Source organism: Podarcis filfolensis (assembly GCF_964270895.1).
Source record: "Podarcis filfolensis genome assembly, chromosome: 3".
NCBI classification, from domain to species: Eukaryota; Metazoa; Chordata; class Lepidosauria; order Squamata; family Lacertidae; genus Podarcis; species Podarcis filfolensis.
The window spans coordinates 26739117-26760782 of record NC_139606.1 but is presented as its reverse complement, the minus strand read 5'-3'; the positions used below and the strand labels follow the sequence as shown (position 1 = coordinate 26760782).

Genomic DNA, 21666 nt, shown 5'->3' with positions numbered 1-21666 from the left:
GTACAAGCACAAAAATGTTATGACAATTTGGGGAATTCTCAAATTACTTTACAAAAGCTGATAAATATCTGTGTGGAGAAGGAAAGAGATGGGGTGAAGTGGGTTATGAAAACTGGATAAGTTACCAATTTAATATTTTAGTTAGACTGATGTGAAAATCAGGGACTGTGACCTGTAAGGGGTAGGGTTAGGGTTAGGGAGCAGCAGGATCAGGCCTGCCAGCCAGATTCTTTCCCTCACCACTGTTTTAACCCAATGTCGATTTGAGAGGCTGCAATTTAGATTGAAAGTTCATGTACGTGCGTTGGGGAGGGTGTTATTTATTCCCTAAGCAGGCAATTTTTCTCATGAAAGTAGATGCTTCTGAAAGATGCAGGCAAAAGTAGCTTGGAATCAATGAGTACTGATCAATAAAGCTAAGCAATAGTCAGTGGTTTGACTGTTGTGTTGAAGGCTTAAGGTAGGTTGCTAGAGTTGTCTTTTTTATTATTTCTTTCAGTTGTGGCATGTTAAAATCAGGCATCCATGCCAGATCAATTGCACATAGGGTGACAAAAAAGTGGCCATAATATCTGGTGTTTTTGTGTAATAATCTATGAGCAATACTAGATGGTTATTTGTTTGCATGGCACAGAAAAGAGAAAACTCAAAATTATAATGTGTTTCATATAACACAGCAATATTCATTGCCAACCTTTGTCTCAATTTGTTTGGTTTCAGTATTCTGGAAAAGCAGCTTCACACGAGTTTTCCCATCATCTGATGACCCTTTGAGCTGAGAAAATTTAAATCTCCAGAGGACATTCTGCAAAGAAATGAAAGATAGTTAACATTTTGAGTTAATATTTTGAATATTCACCTTCCCGAAACAACTGAACATTTTGGGTTAGAAGTAAAAAAGAAATAAATGGTATATTGCTATTTTGGGGGGAAAGTGATGCATTACTTCCAATCAGCACACAAAACTGCTAAAGGTTTGTTGGTTTACTATGCTTATGAGGGCACTCAACATATTGTTACTGCACAGTATTTATCTCAGTGTGGATTTTATTTCCTTGTTTCATATCAGTGTGGTGAAATTCCATGCTCAAAAGAAATTTTAAGTAATTTCAGAACTGAAATGGAAGGCATTTTCTCACTAAAAACGCTGAACAGAACGTTACAGTTATAGTTATATTTATTTATTTAATATCATGATTTGGACTTTGATGTGGTTTTCTTTATTTGTGCAATATCCTATTTCTAATAATCCTCTTAGCTGCATTAGCACTTACAGAAGCTGTTCACTTCCATCTGAATTCCATAGGTGATATTTGTTTGTATTAATCTGCCGACAGACTGGATTTGTATTTGCAAAGCGGGGTTTCTCCTTCCACTCTCTCCACTGTAGTCCCCCTCATGCCCCAAAATCTGCTCCAGCAGGTTGGGGACCCTCTAGAAAAGATTTGGAGGTGGGGAGCAGGGGGTGGTAGCGAGAGGAAAGAAAGTAGCTCCATTGCGCAAGTGTCTGTTCTGCTGGCACTGGCAAATAAGCACGATGAATGTCACCCCATGAATTTGGATGGAAATGGTCAGCTTCTGCAAGCGCTAAGGTAGCTAAGAAAAAGATGCACAGGAAATGGAACATCACACAATTAACCAACTCGCATGAGATTCTATGGTGTGATATTAAGATTGTCCTGTATGTTGCAGGGAGTCATTTCCCGTTCCTATGAGCCTGAGAGAATGGTCACTTAGATCAACCTAGAGAACGCAATATCAGAAGAAGCAGAAAAATAAATAGTGGCGGGAGGAAAAAAAACCTTCCATAGATGGCAAACATGACTACTTGGGAGAATTTTTGTTTAGTAAGGCCTTTGTTCAGTCTCATAGCAAACCTTCAAGGTATAAATAATGTTTTTAAAGTAGTCAGTCTGACACAGTTCTTTTATGTACACAGTATCTCTGCCTCGGCTTCTCTTTTCTTACTGTCATAATGAAATTTCTACTTCCCCCCCTTACTGTTGGTTAAAGTTTTGTCCTTTTGTTAGGGAATCAATGTGAAGTCACTGCTGTGGTGGAGCACTTTACAGCTTTTTCTGATAAATGGATTTAGTCGGAGCAGTATTTCATTGATCAAGCATTCTGTTCCATCACTAAACATTGACACAGGTAATGCAGATGTAATAATCTTCTCTTTCTGACTGAAAGTGTATTGGCTAATTTGATATGAGGCAAGCCATATCCCCTTAAATCAAACGTGAAGTTTTAAATTCAAATCCAAGCTGTTTGCAAAGGGCTTACTTGATATTCCATTAGCTTTCAAAAATAACTTAATTTTATATAGTTGGTGTCTTTCTCATATATAAAATTCTAGTTCTGCGCTCTTCACATCCTTCTTCATGCTGATAAAATTTCACCTGATTACTGTTCAAGGGTTTTGGAACTTACCTTGCTGTGTAGACAGAACTAGCCCAAAACATTTAATGCTTGAGGTGCTGCCACGCCCCACCCTCAGCCCCATAAACAGAAGCATTCCTCTTTACTACAAATATCTGCTGCCTAAGGCAGCTGCCTCACTCCGGCTAATGGTAGGGCCGACCCTGTGTGCATATTCAGGGCCTTGAGCTCACATGTCAGTGAAGTGGCTCATAAGGTCAGTTTGATGGGAAAGGCACATAAATAATTTTTACGTGCAACAAGAACAAAATGTGCCAAGTGACTTACAAGCCATTTGTTAAAAACTAATTAAAAATATTTCCAGTTATTTATAGATCTAAAAGAACCCTCTGCTGTCAGCAATGTTAGTCACACTGAGTGTACACCTGTTAAAGCACTGAAGTGAAAGTTGGAAGGTCTGAGAAAGCTTTTTGAACACGGGGCATACCACAGCCTGCTTCAAGGATAGTGGTCATTCTGCCTCAAGGTGTTAATTTTGGTGATTAACAGCGGAGTGGGGAGGAGGGAGGTAGTTACGACTCCTACTGCTAGCACTTCCTGAGGCAACAATAATTCAAGCCAGGGAAGCAAAGTTATAGGACACCTCCATAAAAGATGCTGTCCTTCGATTATAGCATCTAAGTGTCGAATGTGTCTGGAGCCATTTACTGGGCAAAATGAAATGCCTTGCAAATGAGTCACAGCTGGCTGTCAAGAGTTCATCACCAGGAATGGGCAGACATGGTTATAAAAGGACTTTCACACCAGAACAGCTGCACTGGTCAGCGGTCTGCTGATGGAATGGCAGCAGGAAAGAATACACTTCAGTGTCATGGAACAGGCATCCTAATAGGCTCAAAGGTGTTTTTGATTGGATTCACCCTGAATTTTCCACCACCAGAAAAGGATTAGCAACAGTTCTGTTTTCTCAAGGAACAGCATGGGTGCTTCATAACAGAACAAATTCTTATATTTCGCCTCCTGCTTCCTCGTACCTTTGTTTTGTTGTCAAAGCAGGTGAATCCCGAAGCAAAGTCTAAGGTGAAACACAAGCTTTCTCCTTGCCAGCTACATGTATAGGTTTTAGACTGGGGAAAGAGCAAAGAAAGCATATATGATGAACAGCAAATTATGTTTTCGCATTGTTGAAACTCCAACATACTTCATTTTTATTTTCTCCCCAAATAATTATATATTGCCAACTCTTATAAAAATATAAAGGTGGTGTGCAACAATGCACACGATGCAAAATAACCACAATATTTTCCCCCACTAAACCACAAGCATATTGATTATTTATCACATTTCTATTCCACCTTTCCTATAAGGAGCTCAAGGTGGCGTACATGGTTCCTTTTTCTTCCCATTTTATCCTCACGAGATAGGCTAGTCACAGTCTTCCAGGACAGCCTGAGGCCATCCAGTGAGCTTCATGGCTGAGCAGGGATTTGAGACCTGGTCTCTGAGGTCCTAGTCCAGTGCATAGCTGTCAACTTTCAGATTCGAAAAGAAGGGATCAGCAGCCTCAAAAAGAAGGGATCAGCAGCCTCACCTGTCCCGGGGTCAGTCTACGGGATATCTAACAATCCGGGTTAGCAGTGGGAAGCAATGGGAAACAGCGCTGGAATAAGGGAATTTCCCACAAAAAAGGGAAGGTTGACAACTATGGTCCAGTGCTCTAACTACTGCACCACAGTGGCTCACTGCTGGTTCAGGAAAGTTAGAAACATGGGAAACTGCCTTGTACTAAGTCAGACTGATGATCCATCTAGCTCAGTAATGTAGAGACTTTCCAGGGTTTCGGGCAGATTTCTCCCAGCCCTATTTGCCAGTGGTGGATGGGGTCAATGCAAAAAGCCAACAGAGATATCCCATGCACAACCATTTATACACATCCATGCACAACAGCTACACAATTTATTCTCACACATAGCACACACTTTGTTGTTGTTTAGTCGTTTAGTCGTGTCCGACTCTTCGTGACCCCATGGACCAGAGCACGCCAGGCACTCCTGTCTTCCACTGCCTCCCGCAGTTTGGTCAGACTCATGTTTGTAGCTTGGAGAACACTGTCCAACCATATCGTCCTCTGTCGTCCCCTTCTCCTTGTGCCCTCAACCTTTCCCAACATCAGGGTCTTTTCCAGGGAGTCTTCTCTTCTCATGAGGTAGCCAAAGTATTGGAGCCTCAGCTTCACGATATTTCCAGTTAAGCACACACTTATCCATGCATAAATACATACACACATCAGTTTTCACACTTCATGTACACATAGCATACAATCAACCCTTAAGTGGTAATCAAGGTTTGTTCTTAGCTTACTGCTTATGGTTTGTCTAGAGGAAGCAGACCATGAGCCCAGGTTTGGATGTAATGCTAGGCCAGACTATAGGTTGTTTCCCAGCACTGTGGCTGCAGCAGGAGTGGGGGAGAAGTGAAGCACACATGATTTCAGCTGTGTGCAGCAGCATTTAAACCAGTTTATTTGAACTACTGTTAAAAGTGACATGTAAAATAGGCCACTGAATAATTTTGGTCGAAGATGAAATTTTGAAAGCATATCCTATATTCATTCTAATGGTCCGCTTTGGACATTTTTTTTTAATGCACACAGAAATGTGCACCTTATTGATATATGTACGGTACTCTGTGGGGTTTTCTCCTTTATGCACCACAGGCTGCTTAATGCCCTTCCATACTGCTTAAGACCATAGACTCTAAGTAGTGTACAATAAGGTAACCCCCCCAAAAAAACCATAGAGATAAATTCAGTTTAAAATTAACCATAAAATAATAAATAAAAGCTTACACCATGTTGTTTCAGTAAGCACAATCTCTTGTGCATGTGGATTACTTAAAGAAGGAAGAAGAACAAAGGCAAAACTGCGCATGCACCAATTCTGAAATCAGACATTCTTCATAAAAAAACTGGAACTAGAGTGGAGCAGAGTGCAAGGCAGAACCAATCTTGCATCGAGGAATTCTGCTCAACAGGACCTTACATCTCCTTTAGGAGCTGATGTTCTACTTTGGGAAAACTGCTATAGATTATTCTGTGCTCCTAGAGTCGAATCTGCACCAGCATTTTTTCAGTACCATCCCCCCCCCCCCAGGGAGTATTGCTTCTACCTTGTGATAATAAAGCCTTATTTCAGTTTTCTGTACACTCGTTAAAAGCACCTTTAGAAGTATGCTGGCTTGATCACAGAGTAAATCAACTTCAAACTCAGCTTCTGTGATCTTTATTCATGTTGATTCCATACACCTTGCTAAAATTAGTACAGCACAAAAAGACTATGCTGCATGCTTATTTCAGTTTTCCTCTGAAATGGTAATGAGTATGATCAGAACTATACAACCCTATACTAACCACTGCCAGCCTAAAAACAAAACACGAATATGGAACACACAGAAATGTAGGAAGTTATTTTTATATATCATTTCTTAGACCACTAGTATGGCTCAATATTTATGCAGTAGCATTGGCACAATTGTGTGTGGGCATCTAGCACTCTGCATGTTCCATTCCTTATTGTGCTTAAGTGTACAGAATACTTGCAGAGATCTTATTTTTTATGTTGGTCCTTCCTCTGCCTTAGTTTGGGTAAGGTTCTGCCCCCTATACCAATATAATGCCTTGATTTATGAGTGGATCAGGGTAGCATACCAAACTTAGCAGGTTGTGTAAAGGATCACCATCACCTTGTGCAAACAATGGCAAGAACTTAATGTAGTTCCATGTCGTCATCGGTGCTTGAATTATAATGTGATGGCCCCTTGAGCTACTGTTCAGTGCAGGGGTGCGGAATCATTGGCTTTCCAGCCAGCATGGCCAATGAGAGTTGCAGTCAAAACAACTTCTGGAGGGCTGTAGGTTTCCCCATGTCTGGTTCAATGGGTTGTAGTTGACTTAGAAAGAGTAGGCAAACTAAAACCAGTGCACTTTAGTTAGTTGTGGCTAATGTAATGGTAATGTAATGCAGATGATGACAGCAGTCATGAAATTAAAAGACGCCTGCTTCTTGGGAGAAAAGCAATGACAAATCTAGACAGCATCTTAAAAAGCAGAGACATCACCTTGCCGACAAAGGTCCATATAGTTAAAGCTATGGTTTTCCCAGGAGTGATGTATGGAAGTGACAGCTGGACCATAAAGAAGGCTGATTGCCGAAGAATTGATGCTTTTGAATTATGGTGCTGGAGGAGACTCTTGAGAGTCCCATGGACTGCAAGAAGATCAAACCTCTCCATTCTTAAGGATATCAGCCCTGAGTGCTCACTGGAAGGACAGATCGTGAAGCTGAGGCTCCAGTACTTTGGCCACCTCATGAGAAGAGAAGACTTCCTGGAAAAGACCCTGATGTTGGGAAAGATTGAGGGCACAAGGAGAAGGGGACAACAGAGGACGAGATGGTTGGACAGTGTTCTCGAAGCTACCAGCATGAGTTTGACCAAACTGCGGGAGGCAGTGGAAGACAGGAGTGCCTGGCGTGCTCTGGTCCATGGGGTTACGAAGAGTCGGACATGACTAAATGACTAAACAACAACAACAACAATGTAATGCAAAACAAAGCAACAGAGGAAGGGGAAGGTTTTAGCTAAAAGTGGGGTGGAATTAAAGGGGTTTGGACTGTGGATTTCATCATAGACCCTCTTGGTTGTCCCCCACCCCCAATAATTCAAGCACTGGTTATTATTCCTTGGAATCACTATTTCAAGCCTCTTATATCTCATTGCCTTCCTGCATGCACCTCTGGACAGCTTCCGTACCATTTCCCAATATAATCCCCCATATGTTTCAGAATCAGAGGCATGCACTGATTAAAACACAATAGTATAGAGTCACTGTTATAGTTTAGGAAACAGTATGGTTGCAAAGTTATGTAAGACTAATACTGTGGGACACACCTGCACAGATGAACATAGCATTGTAGAAACGTTAGAGCAAGGGTGGGGAATGGGACCAGTGGATCAGATCCCCACCCCTCACCCACTGTTGGCAGGCCATTTTGACAGGTGAGTGGGGCCCATCCACCTGACATACTACGCCACAAAGGAAAAGCCAAGCCAAGCCAAACACATGGGGATTTGAACTTACCCCCAATCCATGCAGATTTCAGGATCCACTTTCTACAGGGGGAGCTGATCACAGGTAGCCTGCACTCAGGGCCTATTAGACTTCAAGCTCTGCATTCTACTAGGTTTGGTTGCACTCATGAATTCAGCAGGCTCCCTACAGATCCCTACTGGCTTGCTGTCATTCGCAGCCAACTGATTGGTGGAGACAGCAAGCCTCTCTTGCCAGTGCCCAAGGGGGAGTGTGCTTTAAGGCACCTTGTTGTATATTGGCAGGCAATCCTCTACTTGCTCCTCACCTGATATTACATATCATGTCAGGTGTGCAGAAGGCAGATGTGGTTGGGGGAGGGACAACCTCATGGGCCAAACTAGGACCCATGAAAGGGCTAATTAGGTGGGCTCCAGTTTCCCCATGACCGTATTAGGGTGCTACAGTTAGGGGCTTAAACTTGTAGGTGCTCTGTGTGAGATTCATGGAATTTGCTTTATTGTTTTTGTAACTGATGGAAAAGCCAAACAGACTTAAATTTACCCCCACACTGCCAAAGTTTAGTGCTGAGGGCAGATGTGCAATTGATTCTTAAGACTGTGGGTTTCTAAAATTAGATTTGAAGTGAAATGGACTTAACGACATAAAAATGACCAAGAAAAGTGAAAGTGTAATACATTACTATACATAATGAAAACAATCTAAACCTTAATTGTGTAATTAAAGCCGTTCTTCTGGCAACAAACAGATAATTATCTTTTAATGACCTCATAAATCTAGCCTAATTAAACAGCTTTTAATATCTCATTTGAATTTATAGAGCCCATTATAGAAAGTTTTATTTTGCATTGTTGTCCCAGGGAGATGATTGAATTTTTCCCCCAAAGAAAGTATAACACTATTTTAGCTACTGCCTGAATTTAGCATTAGCTGCACGGCAGCAATTATATGCTTCAGATGAGAGGTAGCTGCTACTGAATCAAGTTAGCAGGGATGTAACACCACATCGGTAGATGTGGAACTCATTGCTACATGGTGTAGTGGCAGCCGTTAACTGACATGGCTTTGATATAAAACACTTAGCATACTTATCTATGGACTTCGCTGCTTGTTTGATAGGTTCAAATAATTTAGTTCACAGAAATTTCTCTTTCCTCCCTCCCCACAAGGATGATGGAAAAGTCATTGTATAATGTAGAAAATATGATGAAGCCAGTTCTCATATGATCCAACTTGCATTATTTCAAAATGTGAAAAATATTAATAGAGAAGTATGTGATTTATTAATTTACTTCCTAAAATTTAGACACGGCTTGATTGAAACAACAGCAACTCTCAAAGCGGAGGAGAGTGGAAGGAAGAACATGAGAACCCAAGGTTCATTTGTGCTCATTACATAATAACACTAAATCGCTAAGTCCAAAATGTGCCATTAAAGCAAACCATGGCTTATCTAAACAAACCCTGGTTTCACATTATGCCTGAACCCAGCCACTGTCTGGAAGTTATGTGGCACCCTATAAGAATCTTCAAGAAACTCTGGGTGCCCACACATATCTGCCTGTCTTTATAATATAGAATGAAGTTAGTCATTACTATTTCTCTGTTAGAATGTAACTACATTAAGGCTTCTAAAATGTTTACCTGCGTGTAGAAAAATATAGCTATTTTATTTTATAGAGACTACTTTAGAATTTGTAGCACCACTAGGTGATAGTGTAATAATATGCAACAGTGGAAAACATCGGCAGGGGCATATAATGTAGCATCTGATGTGCTTCGAATCAGGTAGGTGGTTAGAATAACATGATTAATGCAAGCTAAGAAAATGAAACTGGCAGCAGTATTCTGAAGCAGACCTGCCGGGAAGTGTTATTTGTGCCAATGAAGTTACAGGAAAAGTACATTACTCAGTATTAATATGCATAGATTTTTGCCACCTCTGTGTTTGCTCTATAGGGGAGTTCAGATTAAGATGTGGGGCATAAATTTCAACTTTCATTTTCTAAAAAATAAATAAATGTCAGAGGAGAAGGAACTGTGTCCAGTTGAAGAACTCTATTGACATTGACCCACTGACTTTTGTGCAATCAGATTTATTTGGCTTAAAATTTGTCTTCTTTTGCTGTAGTAAACTGGGTGCAGTGAGTAAATAGTGCAAGCATACGACTACGAACCACGCTGTGAACAAGTAAATCAATCAAAGCAGAAGCTTCTCACATAGGTCATCAACAGAGTCAAATCATTGCCTTCTGTTTATTTTGACCATTAATATCCTACATTACAGGGACACGGGTGGCGCTGTGGGTTAAACCACAGAGCCTAGGGCTTGCCGATCAGAAGGTCGGTGGTTCGAATCCCTGCGACGGGGTGAGCTCCCATTGCTCGGTCCCTGCTCCTGCCAACCTAGCAGTTCGAAAGCATGACGTGCAAGTAGATAAATAGGTACCGCTTCGGCAGGAAGGTAAACGGCATTTCCGTGCACTGCTCTGGTTCGCCATAAGCGGCTTAGTCATGCTGGCCACATGACGCGGAAGCTGTACGCCGGCTCCCTCGGCCAATAGAGCGAGATGAACGCCGCAACCCCAGAGTCGTCCGCAACCGGACCTAATGGTCAGGGGTCCCTTTACCTTTACCCTACACTACAGCCCAGATCTCTAGCCCGCTAACAATAAAAATAACTTTAAATCACACAACTCATTCAGCAACACTAAAATAAAAAAATACAATTTAAGCAACTATTAAAACGATTGTAAATGACAGCAGCATTGTTATCCAAAAGTCTGACTGAACAGTCAGGTTTTAACCTGGCATCTAAGATGCAGCAGTGAGAATCGCTCTGATTTCAAAGGGAAGGAAGTTCCAAAATTGGACTGCCAGCAGGGAGAAGGTCTGCCCTTACATCCCAGCCAAATGGAGGGATTCTCAAGAGACTTCCCTTGATCAAGTGTAACTTCCAGACAGGAACATGCCCAGGTAACCTAAGGTGAGACTGGAGTCAGAAGGAAGCAGTTGCCCTATTAGCTGCTACTCAGCATGTTCGTCTATATGGGACATGTGTTTTAAAATTAGTTATTCTTACAGAGATGTTGAAATATCAATGCTATGTACATTTTAAATTACTTACCCCTGTTCTCTGAACTTCCAAAAAAATTGCTTTTTGAAATGATTTCTCCCATACTGCCAGGTCACTCCCCAGTTCCACATTGAAATAGTGGCTCTTGCCATGTCCAACCACAACACTGAAACAATATGGCCTCTGGTCTTCAAGCTCATAGTCTTGGTGAATACCTAGATATAAGTTTGCTTGTAGCCAGCAATCATCATTAAGCCAGAGCTGAAAGACATATTTTAGCAAGCGATATTTCATCAGAAAGGAGTGCTGGAAAATGTACATACTTGCTCTTTGTTCCTGTTAATATAATTCCCTCTATCAAGGAACATAACCTGCTGAATGTGAGCATTTCATTTTGAGAATTAAAGTTATGCAGAAAAGTAGGAGGAACTGTAGTTTCATTGTGATGTTGAGCATCAATGACCAGGAGCAAAGCAATATATTATATATGTTTTATATTTATTTTTCTGGGTCTCCTGGCTTTACCACTGGTGAACCAGGGAAAACCAATTTAAAGTATGAGATGATGATTATTTATTGAATGTTGCCCATCAACAACTATTTTTACTTAGCGCAACATTCCCCGAGGAACTTCAGTAAGCTTACAACCAGTACGTAAAAGCAAAATCAAACTGTTTGCTTCAACATAAGGTACAGTCACACAGCCTCACTCCTGTGTTGAACTGGGAAACCCCATAAATTGGAAGTTTAGTGTATGAATTGCAGCATTTAGGCCAGAGTTATGCTGGGGGGGGGGCAATGTATTTCAGACTGACTTGCTCATTGGTGATCTACCCTCAGATATCTGATATGTGGACAAATGTAGGGGTGAACCCCAAAAATATGATATTCAAATGACAAGTAACAGCAATATTAATATGCTAAAATGCTAAATCCACACCCATGTGTGTTTTAATTAACACTGGAGCTTGCGACAAACAATACTGTCATGCTGATATATTTTAATAAAAGGTATCCCCTTTAGAGATCCTGCACATCAGGGTATGCAAATCAAACAAGCAGCATTTTTAATTATGAGCATATAATATTAGTTTTATGCTTCACAGATTGCTTTGTTTAAATATCTTCATAATGGTATCCCTGTGAAGCAGTAGAGCCAGGAAACATTATGATGGTAAAGTTTTTTGTTGTTTTTGAGAATCACTGGACAGAAAACCTACCAAGGGGAGGGGAGAAATCAAACGGGATATGCCTTCTGCAAAAAAAAAACAAAAAAAAACTAAAAAGTATTTCATCAGTATGCAATAACCAAATGACTTCATATTCATATCTGATTTTGGGCTATGTATGTATGATATATAAATATATATTAGTTTTATGCTATTGATTCTTCATTTATTCACACTGAACAATTTTAATGCTACTTCTACATGGTGGTACAACTGTGAAAAAAACAGATATGGAAACATGGGACAAATGCCTGTAGTTGGACAATGGCTTCTTTAACTCCTCTTTTTGTGCATAATCCCATTCCTGCCTTGGAGTTTGAAAGCAGATGATGGTTCTGTCCATGCATGGCCCTAAGCAGAGCAGGGAGAATCAGGTGGACAGCAGGTCTGAAACCACCCAATATATGAAGGGCATTAAAGATTATTCATTTTTTAAAAGTTCGTATCATGAAAAGTCAGCAAGGAAAAACTTGCTTGCATAAACAACTCAAAGGAACATTTTCTGCAGAGCAAACTGTGCCTTAGAATTTGTAATAGAGGAGCTTTAATCTCTTCTGAAAATTAAGTTTACTCCAACCTAATTGATTTGCTCTAAGTTTCCTTCATTATCATTTATACTGAAGTGTCAACAGAAGAATGGCTAGACTTGTACACTGAAGCTTTTTGTGTTTCAGTTAATGTATTCATCAAGACTGACAATTAAGTGTTCATTTATTAAAATGTCAGGAATGTAAAGGGCTGAATCGTGGGCAGCTTATTTCCGACTCTTTCCCTCCCCACCTCAAAATGAAAACGTAGCATCAGAATTTGCCGTTAAGTTGGCTTCTTCTTGAAATTAACCCTACCAGAATATTAGGGAAATAAAGAAAATAAAGGGCATGCATCAGTCCTTGGGTAAGAACTGAATGTGTCTACCTATCAAGAGCACACCTTTCCAGCCATTCAGAGTGCGTTCCTCTTCTCTAGGGCTATCAGACATTCAGGCGTCGCTGTAATGTTTAATGAGGGAATGCATGCAAAATTCAAAACATGTACATTCCACCAGGATCATAAAATAGTTGATTCTTGGAGCTTATCTGGGTGACCAGTTAACTGTTCAGGCATATGTGATTTGATTGGGCTTGATGTTTTAGACCTGCATATTAATATATATATATATATATATATATATATATATATATATAGTCTCAAAGTCAGCACCAAACCTGCTTGTGCTGTAAAGGAGAAACAGAACTGCATATAATCAGCATACTGAGGGCAACACATTCCAAAACTCCATATAATTTCGCTCAAGTATTAAAACAGCATGGGTGGTAACATTCCCCAAGCCACGCCTTCTGGAGGAAGTCATGAAGACGGGACAGGAACCAGCACAAAGCCATGCCTTAGAAGTTGCCTTCCACTGGAAGACCTTTGTTTCATCCAGCCTTGTGGTGGAAGCATCCCTCCTGGATGTCAGTCAGCCCTATTACCTGAAATTATTTTCACATGAGATGTTAGGCAGAAAATCTTGAACCTTATGCATGCAAAATAGTCGTTATACCACTAAGCTATGCACAGGAACATCATCTGAAAGCGGCAATCTTACTTCCCCCACCATACATTATATATGAAATAGATTGTGCTGAATAGGGATAGCCAACATAGTACTTCCAGATGTTGTTGAACATGCACTCGCATTATTCCTGGCTGGGACTGTTGTGAGTTATACTGCAGCCATATCTGAAGAGCACCATGTTGGCTACCCTTGATATAAAAATTAGATTGGGTTTAAGAATTGCCCGCATTTGTTCAGAATGAACCAAGGCCTGATCATCAAACACAAATAATGGCAATAGTTCATTGCTGGGAACTAGCTTTCCAATGTAGACTAAGTTTTGGCTAACTATTTCTTATTCAAGAAAATTAATCTGAACACATTCTATTTTAATTTTTAAAATCACAGTCTCCCGTTCCAAATGTAGTCCATAACTTAACAGGAGACCTACCTTGTGGACTTTAAATAGAACCTCACAGAGGTTATAGGTTTTTTCAGCTCGTACCCAGTCTAGAGTGCTAACCTGCAATATCAAAAGAAAATATATATTATTAGATACATTGGGTCTAATACTTTTTGCCAAAAAAAGATATTCTCCTACTATTCTATAAACTTTTAATTTCTTGTATTTATTTTTTTTAATCTGGTTGTTTAGTTAATTGAAGGCTATGTGTTCATTCTCTGGAGCAACAGACAAACATAGAATAGATACTGTTTTTATTTTTTTAAAAGCAGGAAATTTGAGAACAGTTATTCATTGTACAATGGCTATTCCTTCTGTAGCAACTCTGTTTCATGCATCACACGGAGGCAGCATATCTGGGCTTTAAATATGTATCATTACACGCACCCTGCTTTCTTTTGGGAACTCAGACTTGCTTAACATAGGGCTCCCAGTTTGTTTCCCCACTGAATAGGCTGTGACTTGCTGAGATCTAACAATATGACAGTGCTATGTGCCCATAGAGTACTCTCTGGAAAAGCCATAAGGGAAAAGTGAACTCCGTTCAGCAGGTGGTGCAAGTATATACCTAGCAGCAAATGTGGAGGTAAATTTGAAGAGACTCATCATTGTCTTAAAACATTTTGATAAATCGAGGCATTGCAGCAATCCGTAAAACCCATATAGGCTTACAGGATCAAGCTTTTGTTTGAAAAGCAGCTTATTTCATCTGTTGGAGACGCTGTGAAACAAACCTCAGGAAAACCGCTTAAGGAATTTTTTTATACTAACACCATTTAAGTCACTGCTGAGGCCATGGAGTTAAAACATATTGTAATAGCTATTTAGAAGTCCCACATTTGCCCTTGTAATTATATTTATACCATTATTATGTGTTTTTTAAAAAGTATTTTGCTTAGCCCTCTCTGGGATTATAGTTACAATGAAGTAGGTAATCAATATATTAAATTAATAATAATAAAAACTAATGAAGAGGGAATTAACCCCCCCAAACCCCTTCACTGAATATCTGATCTTTATTACAGATACAGGCATCACTGTTGGCTCTGACAGACAGTTGACTTCTTTAGCCAATGATGCTGTTGCACATTGCCCTGATCGCTGAGCAGTGAGAGATTCTAGGGGTTCCAGGCATGTTTCCTTTTGGAATGAGGCACAGTAGATACTGTGGTGTCTTTATGATGTATGGTTTATTTACACATATGTACAACTTGAGCCTATGATGGAGAGATTCACAGCATTAACATCCCAAAAGTGTCTTGCATAGCAGCAGCCTCAGATTCAACACAGCTCTCAAATATTGCTTTGACTTTCTCTCCTGCTTGCCGCTTTACTTTTAGGTCACATCGCTGCAAAACTCCAACCCCAAGCTCTGGCTTTGTCTGTTGAGGGAGGGGTCCCCACCCATTGTACTATCTTGCACAGAGCCCCTTAAGCCCCCATCAGCTCACCAGGAAGCTAGCTTGGCTATTTCCCAGATTTAAAAGGCTTGATTAGCTTTTAACACGCGCTGGATTCATGCAGTAGAGGGGCCTGGCAACCCCCTTCCAAAATTCCTAACAATACAAAAGAAAAAGAAAGAAAAAGAAACAGGCCCAGTTATTTGCCTTTGCACTGCTTTTATTGAGAATAATCTGCTATCCAATGAATCTGAAGGGCTATGTTTAACCCGAGTTGGGTGAAGGGAAAAGAACTTCCGTAAATCCAATTGCTTTCAATCAGCTGGATTGTGGGCTGAATTGCCAGCCTTCCTATTAAGAAGTGGTTCTGTCATTCCTTTTTGCTTCGCTGTTCTTTCCTTTCCTGTCATTTCTTTGCTTTGTGTAAAATGGCTTTGGCTTTTAGCTCTTGGTGCCAGAGCTGAATTGGTCACGAATGACCCCCTGCTCCTTGTCCCTATCAACAAAAGCTTAGGGTTCCTCACCATCCTCTATTATGTTTAGGATTCCTTTTATCTCTCTGATGTTCTTGCAGCCTGCCATGCTTTTTGCAGCAAAGATTGTTGGGGGTGGTACAAAGGGCACAGAGTATATTCTGAGTGTTAAAAAAGCAACCCCAAAAGTATAACACTTAAAGCTATATTGAAACTGTCTGCGTATCCCAGTGTGCAAGGTTATCATTAGAACATGAGTGACATTTTATGGGCTTTCAAGCAGCAAAATGCTCACAATACAATGAGATGTTATCTAAGAGGAAATTGACAGTATTTGCAGACTTCTTCCTAAAATATGTCATACCATTTGTAACTATAAAATAGTACCCAGGCCACTGGTACATCGTAAGATCCCTAACTCCAACAGAGAGCAAGATTTTTTGGCTGCACGACTCAGAATTTGGAATTCCTTCTCTACAAATCTGCTCTTTATTGCTTGAAATACTTATAACAGTGGAAGCATAAGTCGCAAATCAAATGATAGGCCAATGGTTTAAATTTTATTCTTGGTACAAGCTAACCATTTGGAACGGTGGGATTCCAACAGCATATGAAAAATTGGAGAAGAGGGGTCAGGCTTGAAAGGAAGGTGTAGCCATAATTTTATGGTGATAAACCATGCTCTAGTTTCCATAGGCCCTTGTCCGGTTTCCAGGCATATGGCTGCATAATGGGACACAGTTTGGCATACCCAGGATTTTACGAACAGATTTTGATTGGCTGCGTTCCAGTGAGTGGTCAACAGCACCAATCCATAATGGTATGTCATACAGTATTCTTGGATTTACTTTGGCATTGAAAACCTTTAGTGTAGCAGGAACATATTGGTTTCAATATGTTCTATTGGAAACAAACAAACAAACAAACAAACAAACAAACAAACAAACAGGTGACAGCCAAAGCATAGGTATCTGCCACGTTTAGTGCAAACTTGCAATGGTTTTTCCAAGCATTCTGTTGGAAGTGAGTGTAAGTATTTAAATTTTTTGACCACTAACAAGTAGGTTGCTGTTGCTGAATCAGGGCTAATATTGCAACATGATAATAATTACCCCAGAATTAACTGAACAATGTTGTCACAACATATTATTGATATTGTAGACACCTAAAAAGACAGTCATTTTCAACATTGCTGAATTCCTATTAAGCTCAGTTGTATTGTGAACATTCATCAACTTTCAACTATTCCATCATAATATTAGATTTTTCAGTACAATAAATCATCAACAAGTTATTTACTGGATTACAGTACCTTAAGTAAAAGAAAATTTTGTAAATCTTTGATAAGAAAGAGTAGATAGGAATGAACTGGCAAAACTCACACCAAATGTGGAATGAAGAATGCTGACCTGTAAAAATTGTAATTGCTGACCTTAAAACTACATTTCAGTGTTACCAAAATGTCTATAAGCGCTTAGAAGAAATGGGTGGCCCTAATCTAAATGCTTCTATTTACATTTGTAAATCAGAAATGAAGAAACCTAAGTAATTTAAAATGGCTCTTTTCAAATAGTAATATATCTTTCTCTCCCTTTACAAAATAAAAATAAAAATAAAAATGCTTCTTTATTTTTCCTGGTTGTTTTTTTTTTAAACTAACATTCTGTTAATGCTGCCCTGATTTCACTAAGGTCATATGTTATTATTTCTCTAAATTAATAAGGCAGTGTGTGTGGTAATGGACAGTGAATGGAGAAAGTGGTCCTGGCTTAATTCAGTAGTGCAGGCTGGGCACACTTGTTTCGGAATCTTAGCAACAATAATAATTTATTATTATTTATTGAATTCATATAACGCTCTATACCTGTAGGTCTCAGGGCGGTTCACAGGATAAAATCAGAATATAAAACCACAAAGTACATAATCAAAAGAAAACCAACAACAACCCACAACACATTTTTAAAAGGGCATAGGATGTCTATCAAATCAACCAAAGGCCTGGTTAAATAGGAACGCTTTTGCCTGGTGCCTAAAGGTGTATAATGAAGGCGGCAGGCGAACCTCCATGAGGAGAGCATTCCACAGAAGGGGAGCCACTGCAGAAAAGGTCTGTTCGTCTGTTTGCACAAGAGTAGGATAGAATTTAGCTTATTTAATAAGAGTCTACTTGCATGGTCAATGTATTAGAAAATGACTAAGAAAGGTTCGTTGTTTTGAACCTGGAACACAAGTGCTTAGGGTTCGTCAGAGAAACTACCCCTATTCATATTGTCCAAATGAGACACTGTTTAATAACCTTGGGTACTTTGGAGAACCAAGTTTCTTCACTGTGTTATAGGTGTCTGCTCACTGAACTCCTTGAGTCTAGGTGCTTTGTTTGCCTGGTAAAGGAAAGCCTAGTACAGAACACAGTGCATAGGGCAAATGAAACCATTTCCTGCCAAATGTCTCCGTTGTCATGGAGGAGGATGCGGATTCACTTGTTATTCCTCAGTGTGGGAACTCCTGAGAGTGTAAGCAACCTATCTTAAACTGCTTCCAGTCTAATCAAGCCTCACTGTACACCTATTGATTGGCTTCTCAGAGCTCCAAGAGGAAAGGACATTGTACGTGAAGTCCTGTACCCACTCTAAAAATGCAAGGAGCAGACAGTCACCGAACCTGACTCCTTTGACCTTAGCTTAATAGTGCATGGGAAGTACCCTTCCAGGACCAGCCCTTCCAGATCATCCAAACCTATATTGCCCTAGCATACCAGAGTTCCCCAGTGTTTCTGAATGTCTCCATTTCCTTCTGGAGCCTGTCCTCTGGAATAATAGAGTAAGGGTTGCATCAGGAAATGTGTTTTCCTCCAAGACACACCCAGCATTAATATTCTGGAACACGGAAAGTTGATATACAGACTTGCCCCTCTCCCAGAATTCTTTAATTACCACCTGATTTATTTAAACATAATTAAAATGAATTAGAAGTGGGAAATGCCTAGTAATAGCTTATTGAGAATCTTTTGTGATCACATTTGTTTGCTGTTTTATTTAACACGATAGTCTTGAGGACAATAGTTCAAAAGACTTTGCCAGCAACAAGGCAAAAACGTAATTTCCAGTCCCTAATTAGCCTCTTGAGCAACTGCAGTTACAAAATAATTGCCAAGGCCTGCACCTGTCCAATCCTTGAAAAGTTGTTTAACTCCTACAGGGGCCTGTTGGGTGCCATTTATGAAGTCTGTCATATATTAAACTACTTTCCCCAAAGGTAGCAAAAATTGTGGTATCTCTAAACTTGACAGATTTTGTACTCCTAACACCACATATATCAGAACACCACATATATCAAAATCCCACAACATAGGCATTCCAAAAGTTTGACTGAAGGGGTACAACTATGCAGCTGAGTGAGGCTGAGTGAAATTAATAACATTTTACTTAAAATGATATAACTATTTTTAAATAAAAGTAATAGTTAGATCTAAATGCTAAATAATCCTTGCAAAAAGAGGAATTAACTTAATTTCCACACTGAAAATGAGACACCTTGTGCTAGTTTTCTTGAGAAAGCTTCATTGCTTGTACTCTTCTTTTAGCAAAATAATATGGGAAATTAAAAATGTACAATCTTATGTACTTGAATGGTGTCTAATGGGTTGCAGATATCTCTCTGTGTGGATTTGATGCTTTTAGGAGTACTCAGCTGTCTAAAGTCTCTGAATTTTAAAGTAATCATTGTTCCCATTAGAAAAATGGAAAGAAAAAAACAAAACACCCAACCAGTTGATCATATTCCAAACAAATATTTCCAACAATAAAAGAGCAAATTCAGCAATCTTGCTCATAGTATAGATTTCGTAGATAAAAACAAACAAAACAAACCCAACAAAGCCTATACAACCCAAGCAAATAGATTAAAGCTTTCTGATATGTCAGTTTTGCTAAAAAGGTACCATTGTGATCAAGGGATTAAGTCTTTCCTTTCTAGTGAATGTATTTGCTGAAGTCTTCCTACAGTTCTTGAATAACAGATTAGCTTTTTAAAAAAACCTGGTTTAACCCATCTAGATTGACAGTGCTGATACACTGCTTTGTCCCTATAATTCAGCATTGATGAATGTGCTGATCTTCGCAAGAAGGGCTTCTTTGACATGTAGTTGCCAGATTGTCTATGCTGATGTTAAGTGAATTTTTCAAGAATATATATAAATACACAACAGAACACAATTCTATGCATGGAAAGGCATAGGAGTGAAGAGCTTTCCTCTGCACTGAAATGAGGAAGCAGAAGATGGATTTGAGGGAACAGTGTGCTGGTAACCCTGATGGGTGCAAGGTGGCCAAAGGTCAAGGGGATAGAAGCACAGGAAGAGGAAGAAACTCAAATAACTTCAGCAGAGTGCAGAGGTGGGGGGGGGAGAGTATCAGCTTCAAGAGTCTAAATGAGGAGAAATGCTCCTGGAACAAGACTGAAAGGTGAGGCCCTCTTCCAGCAATAGAGATTCTGTTGGAGAAACTGGACATAGAAGGAGGAGTGAATTTTCTGCATGGGCACAAATCACAGTGGTACCTCGGGTTAAGAACTTAATTCGTTCTGGAGGTCCGTTCGTAACCTGAAATTGTTCTTAACCTGAAGCACCACTTTAGCTAATGGGGCCTCCCGCTGCTGCCGTGCCGCCAGAGCATGATTTCTGTTCTCATCCTGAAGCAAAGTTCTTAACCCGAGGTACTATTTCTGGGTTAGCGGAGTCTGTAACCTGAAGCATCTGTAACCCGAGGTACCACTGTATAAGATAATCCAATAGATGCAAGGTCAGTGCCATCTATATAAGTGATTATGGCATGTCAGCTTATTAATCGGCCTATGAATAGGAATCTGTGTTATGTCTTGAACTGCTGAAGCAGATATATTTTCACATATAAGCTGTCTGTATATACCAACATGTGGAACTGTATTACTGAAGCCTTATCTTCTGCAGCAATAAACTATTTTGGACCTTAAGCTGCCTCTGTGTAGTGACTGGAACTGGGGGCAACTTCTGCTGTATCTCACATCAGATTCCCAACAGATTCCACAATATAGCATTAGGTGCAGGCACACCTATCTATGAGGATTCTGCAAGATCCCTCCTATTTTGGGTGGTTGGGAGCTTGATATGAGGATGCTGGTTGCTAATTTTTCTCTACTGAAATAGTAAGGATGGTGTTTTAACTCCTAGAACCAGATTGGTGTCCTGGTTGTTCAGTACAAGAAAAAAACCCAGACAAGGTACAGGCCTAAGACTCCCAATAATCTTGGGTCCATGGGGTTAAAATCGCATGTATTTGGGGGCCTAATGTCTACTGCATCCTCAAGTAATCATCCAGCAGAGCTTTTCTGATCATCCTGCTGGTAAGGATGGGACTCTTTAGGCAACAGAGGCCTTCTGACTGTTTGGCCCATCATTTTGTGAAAATTCGTGTAATTTTGAAAACTACATTGTTTAGACAGGCAATATGAATTTTCTCTATTTTAACCAATCAGCATTTAATGATGTTTTATTGATGTTTTTTACGGATGCTTTATGCTGATTTCATTCTTATATGCTGTACTGACACATTTTTATGAAAGTGTGGATTATAAATATGTAAACAAGTAAATTAAACCCCACATTTTCCATCTGGCAAAAGACGGGGGTCGGTACAGTACTTTCTGAAGTGTTTTTGTCTCTCCTTTTTCAAGGGGGTGGATCTGATTATCACAGGGAAAAGCCATATAGCTATTTTCCATTTTCCCAGCCCACAAAATGGGGGCTGAACAAAATGTGGCTCACAGTTTAGACCTGACATTCATGGTAGTTTTTCAGTCATACAGTTGTCTGTTTCATTTTTAGGGGGTGTTTTTAGTGTGTCCATGTGTCCAAAGTGGAGTTTGGGCCTATGCCCCAAAAATGTCACCCCCCACACTTTCCATTGCCTAGCACATCAGTGGTGTCTGGGGGGGGGGAATGGACCCTTAGATAGTCATCGTAAGCA

At 39.9% G+C, this 21666-nt stretch overlaps 1 protein-coding gene across 4 annotated transcripts in view; it reads right to left on the bottom strand.

Annotated features, from left to right (window-relative positions):
- SNTG2 (syntrophin gamma 2) overlaps positions 1 to 21666 on the bottom strand; it is a 203763-nt gene that overhangs the window by 5669 nt on the left and 176428 nt on the right. For all 4 annotated transcript variants that reach the window (XM_083607298.1, XM_083607296.1, XM_083607297.1 and 1 more), the window contains 4 exons: positions 13780 to 13851; positions 10614 to 10823; positions 3414 to 3506; positions 695 to 805 (listed from right to left, as the gene is read on the bottom strand). In XM_083607298.1, the coding sequence (XP_083463424.1) occupies positions 695 to 805; positions 3414 to 3506; positions 10614 to 10823; positions 13780 to 13851 (486 nt within the window). The remainder of the gene's footprint in view (positions 1 to 694; positions 806 to 3413; positions 3507 to 10613; positions 10824 to 13779; positions 13852 to 21666) is intronic.